General features: G+C 44.7%; 1 protein-coding gene across 1 annotated transcript; it reads right to left on the reverse strand.

Moving 5' to 3' along the window:
• Window positions 1–1,113: 1,113 nt before the first annotated feature.
• On the reverse strand, window positions 1,114–4,910 carry dusp6 (dual specificity phosphatase 6). The gene is made up of 3 exons (XM_077710697.1): window positions 4,238–4,910; window positions 3,290–3,718; window positions 1,114–2,204 (listed from the first exon to the last, which is right to left on the reverse strand). The coding sequence occupies exons 1-3, from the start codon at window positions 4,662–4,664 to the stop codon at window positions 1,864–1,866; spliced, it is 1,197 nt and encodes a 398-aa protein (XP_077566823.1). The 5' UTR covers window positions 4,665–4,910; the 3' UTR covers window positions 1,114–1,863.

Consider the following 4,910-nt stretch of genomic DNA (forward strand, 5'->3'; position numbering starts at 1 on the left):
CAGACTCAACCACACTAAGTAAAAATCCATGATAGAGAGGAGATAATAATGTTATTTCACATTCAAACCATGCACGCATGCCTCAAATACATTCAGACTTAAACATGTATAAATATATTTGAACACATTGAGAGGACGAAAATGCTTTTCCTGGATCATAGCAAATATCCATATCGTAATGTTTGTACATATGCACATGGCCTCATGGAGGTGGAGGCAGGTGGTGAACAGTTACTTGATTGTAATTGTTTGTCACATTGTTTGTGTGGTTTTTTGCCCTGCTGTGATTAGCCAAAAAAATGCAATCGGAACTAAAAATTAGGGAGGGGAAAACATCGAGACTGTCAAAACACAAAATGATATATAAATACATTGAATGAATGAAGAGCTGCCTTCACAGGCCTTACCTTTCCACTTGATGAATCCTGAAAGGACCTACTGTGGCTGTCCACCCAATTGCCTGGCCAAATTGTATTGAGGGCATTTCTGGAAAGGACAGCAAATATACATTTTTCAATGCCATGGAAGTGAAATAATATATTTTTGATGAAAGATAATAAGACTCCCTTTCGGATTCAAACAGCTTGTGAGAGCATTAGTTTTATAAAACTTGTTTGCAATTGAACTTTACCACTTTTAACTTGTGTTAACAGATGCCTATTTAAATTATTGTTCTCCATTTTACTATTGTTACTTTGACACTTTATATTTGCTCTTGGTTTTTGATCAAATATTTCCCTTAAAAAATAGAAAATGTATGTAAACAAAGGTTCCAAAAAGATCAAAAATAAAGCTTCCGTTTTAATGAAATTTTATATAATAATTTATTATTAGGAGAAAATGTTTTTGTTTTTAAGTGCTCATATTGTTGGTGTGTACAATGAAAGGCAGTTTGAAATTGAATCCTAAATTATTTTATGAATGTACGCTCCCATGCAAACACATACTTAAATGCCTCTTTGTCATATAAAAACAAATTTTGATTTATGATGGGAAACTACCCAAAGGCCAACACCAACAAAAAGAAGACATGCACCTGCACCTAAAGCTGGAAAAACCTGTCTGGCGTACTTACGGACGTCAACAACACGTCAAGGAAACACATCACGGCAGTTTGTAGACAAAAATACCCATTTATTAATAACTTATTTTAACATTCATGAGAGGAAAGAGGGGAGGCATTCACAATCTAATTCTCACTTCAGGGACCCTCATCACCTCAAAACAAAACATCCACGTGCCCCCCGAAAAGTCACATGAGGTTAAATAAATAAGGCAACCTCAGCCAGACTGATTAGATTGGGGGGCAAGGCTTTGGCCTGTTGTTGGCTTCCAGCAATGAATCCCAAACAATTTGCCATGCATTCATTATTTTCACTCAGTTGGTCCTATTATTCAAGATGTCCACGTGTGCATCTTAGTTGAATTCCTCCGAGCTTTCTTTATGTGCCCACAAGTCGCAGTATAAATCTGCGAGTAAATGGAGAGATCATTATATTGGCGTATATACTTTTGGGGCCATTTGTCTATAATATGGTAGAGAAAACACGACAATAGTTTAAATGTAGATAGAAAAGCCTCCTTTTTGATTGATTGATTGATTGTGGAGTTTTTTTTGGCCTAATCAACAACTATATACACAAAAGCGTCCATTGTGTCTTCACGGAAGACAGAAATTAACATGAGTCAACAGCTCAAAACAGCGGTCCAGTTTGAACACACTTGACGGCGGGTTGACCACCAGTGTTCCGTTTCTCGTCACCGTCCGCCCGCGTTCGGCCTCGACGGTCAGAAAGCTTCTTTCTGGGATGCGGATGGCCATCAAATGAAGGATCTTGAAAGGGTTTTCCCGCCACTTCTCTCTCACGTGGACTCTAGAGGGTCCAGTTGAAAGACATTGTGGTTGGTGGGCGTGGTGAAATAGAGGGGTTGGCTTCCGGGTGGCGTCACCACCCCGGCGGTGCTGGGGGCGAGCCGGTTGTCGCACGGGCTCATGATGCCCAGTGTACGCTCAAAGTCCAGCAGCTGGCCCATGAAGTTAAAGTTGGGCGATATGTTGGACTTTTTGGTCTTGACTATGTCGTAGGCATCGTTCATTGACAACTGCAGCTTCTGCATCAGGTAGGCCACTGTCACAGTCACTGAACGGCTGATGCCGGCCAGGCAGTGCACCAAGACGCCACGGTGTTGGCCCCGAGCCTCATCTGGAAGGAAAGAGGGTGAAAAACGTTAAAGTGGTGAAACGTACATAGTTTTAACGGCAATGGATGATCTGAAGTTTTGATGTCAAAAAGTCACTGTATTACTTAACAAGGGTTCTCGGTTAGTTTTGTCCATTTAGCAAACAGTCATATAATGCACAACATTGTTTCTTTTACATGACATCTCATTAGTTTAGTGCACAGGAAAGTGTGGGGGGTGATAGGTAACACTGTTGCGCTCGTCTCCTGTGAAGCGGCAGGCGCCGGGCTATTGTGTAAGAGCCATACTGAATGGTCCGGGCTGAAACCCAATAGAGCAAAAAGCCGGACGGTAATTTGAGCGTAACAGGAAGGAAGCAGCATTCAAAGTAATCTAGGACATGCCCCCACCCCCTTATTACATGAACAAAAGGAGCCATTTACAGGCCCTGTTGACATCCTGTGGGCCTTGACAGCAGCCTCATGACTCTGGCTGCCCAAATGGCGCCATTGTCATGGAAAGGAGGCTAATAGGCTACGCTAACCCAAAACAAGCAGAGATGTCAACTTACTTCCTCTCTGGAACGTCAGCTGTTTTATCACATGAGCGCTAAAAAAGCTCAAATCTGCATTGCGCTCAATTTATATTGCGACATTGTGATGGCTTCTCAACAAAATCCTGCTTTGTGAAGATGGCCATTTTGGTTGGATACCAGATTTGGTTATTTTAGTGGTGAAAATACGGGGATTTAGAGTGTATTTTTTCATCGTTTTGAGTTAGTTTGTTTTTTCTTTAACACATCAAACGCAGAAGTCATGTTTGAGATTTTAGGTAAGCGACTTTGTTTGTTTCCAAATTCCAAATAAATATTCGATTTGGATTTTTTTTTTTTTACCCAATAAAACCTTTGAGCTTTACTTTGAATCCTGTCCTTTTATCCACACACATTTGGGAATTTGCGCAGAGGTTAGAGCTCCTTTAAATAGTTGGAAAGTATTTTGTTTTTGTCTGTAGCGCCACCTGCCGCTTTGGTGAGCGCTTTAACCCTTGAACAAATACATCATGTAAACCTGCATTTGGACATTTGGAAATTCCCAAAAGAACTTACCAATGAAGTTGATGGCTTCAGGGAAGAACTGCGACAAGTTCTGGCTCCAGTGGTCCGAGATGGGAATCTGCTTATACTTGAACTCTCCGGCGTTCTCAAAGAGGTTGGGCAGGTTGGGCGTGACGTTGAGGATGTACTTGATGCCGTACTCCTCCAGCACGTCAAGGTTGGTTGAGTCCTTGGCGCAGCCCAAGTACAAGTATGGCAGGATCTCCACGGGGAAGGACGGCTGGGGATTGGACAGCGGACTGCCGTCCGAGTCGGTGGCGCTGCTCGGGTCCACGTCAGACTCGATGTCCGACGAGTCCGAGCTGATGCGCAGGCCGCCGAGGCCCAGGACTTGCGTGGATGGGGGGCTACTGTCGGAGGAGCCATCCAGGTTGGTCTCACACAGATTGGGGAACTCAGCCTGGAATTTACTGAAGCCTCCTGTGAACAGAAGAACACATGTTAATATACAACCCATACAACACCACAAAGGGTACATGGTATCAATTCTTAAACACTTTGGAATTTTGTTAGAACTAGTTATTAATAAACAAAAACCTCGACAGTAGTAGTAGCTGCTGGCTTGGCTAATTATAGAAATGTGTTCATTTTTGAAAATCGTGTTTTAAGATGTTTCTTTTTAGGTCAAGACATCTAGTAAGCCTCTTCTATTTTGGTTTAATGCAGCATTTTTCCCCTAAAAGTAAACAATTATTTTAGATGTTGAGACCAACAATGCGGATTCAAGTATGTTTGTGATTCGGAGGCTTCTTTTCTGTCTCTTTCTGTGAGAAGATTATTTGTCGTTTTAATAAACGCATGAAAAAGTTCAAGTCAACGCTGGTCATGGGCTTTTGTGGTTTGATTCTTAAAAAAAAGTCCCCGGAGTCGTTAAATGCCAATTATAATTATTATATTTAAGAGAGGAGGAATTGCAGTGTTTCCTAGGAAGCAACTCACCCTCCAAGTAGAAGGCCTTGTAGCCCTCGTCCTTCATGCGGCGCAGCAGGAGCCCGAGCACGGAACCACCGTCCACGTTCTCGTTCCACTCGCGGCTGTACTCGTCGTATAGCACAATGGTGGCGCTCTTGCACCGCCGCGCGAAGCGCTCGCGATCTGGGCCGTCAGCGAGCAGCGCCCGCACTGGTAGGTTGCCCTTGCGGAGCCGACGCAGCATGAGGCCGGGCAGAGCCACGCTGATAGCGCCTTGGACGTGCGACGACTCGTAGGGCTCCTGGCCGCGGCAGTCCATGAGCAGCAGCAGGCAATCTCGGCGCGGCGCCTCCAGCTGCTCCCGGAGCCACGCCGATGTCTTGCTCACCGCCATGACCATCGAGTCGAGCGCTTGCTTCTGCGGGGGGGCCACGGGCTTGAACTTGTCCAGCATTTAGACGGGTCCCGGGAGAAAAGCGCTGTCAAACAAGAGGGCGGGTGGTCTCCGTGTGCGCTGGGGTGCTGACTGAATCCCACCGATGTTCTCTGCTCATTCGCACCGCTTCTTTCTGGACGTCAAAAATGTAGTCCGAGGAGTTTGGCTTTCGAACAACCGTCGCGGCGAGATTGAATGGATCCGTCTTCCTCGCTTCTTCGTCGTCCTTCGTTCTCACTGAAGCTTGGACAGCGGCGCCAAGCT

This window comes from Stigmatopora nigra, chromosome 2 (assembly GCF_051989575.1).
Source record: "Stigmatopora nigra isolate UIUO_SnigA chromosome 2, RoL_Snig_1.1, whole genome shotgun sequence".
NCBI classification, from domain to species: domain Eukaryota; kingdom Metazoa; phylum Chordata; class Actinopteri; order Syngnathiformes; family Syngnathidae; genus Stigmatopora; species Stigmatopora nigra.

Excerpts from the sequence above, each read along its gene's own strand:
- dusp6 (XM_077710697.1), bottom strand. The coding sequence starts at position 4,664 with ATGCTGGACAAGTTCAAGCCCGTGGCCCCCCCGCAGAAGCAAGCGCTC. Across the intron at positions 3,719-4,237 it reads CAAGGCCTTCTACTTGGAGG|GAGGCTTCAGTAAATTCCAG; the intron begins GTGAGTTGCTTC and ends TTCTGTTCACAG. Across the intron at positions 2,205-3,289 it reads TGAAGCCATCAACTTCATTG|ATGAGGCTCGGGGCCAACAC; the intron begins GTAAGTTCTTTT and ends CTTTCCTTCCAG.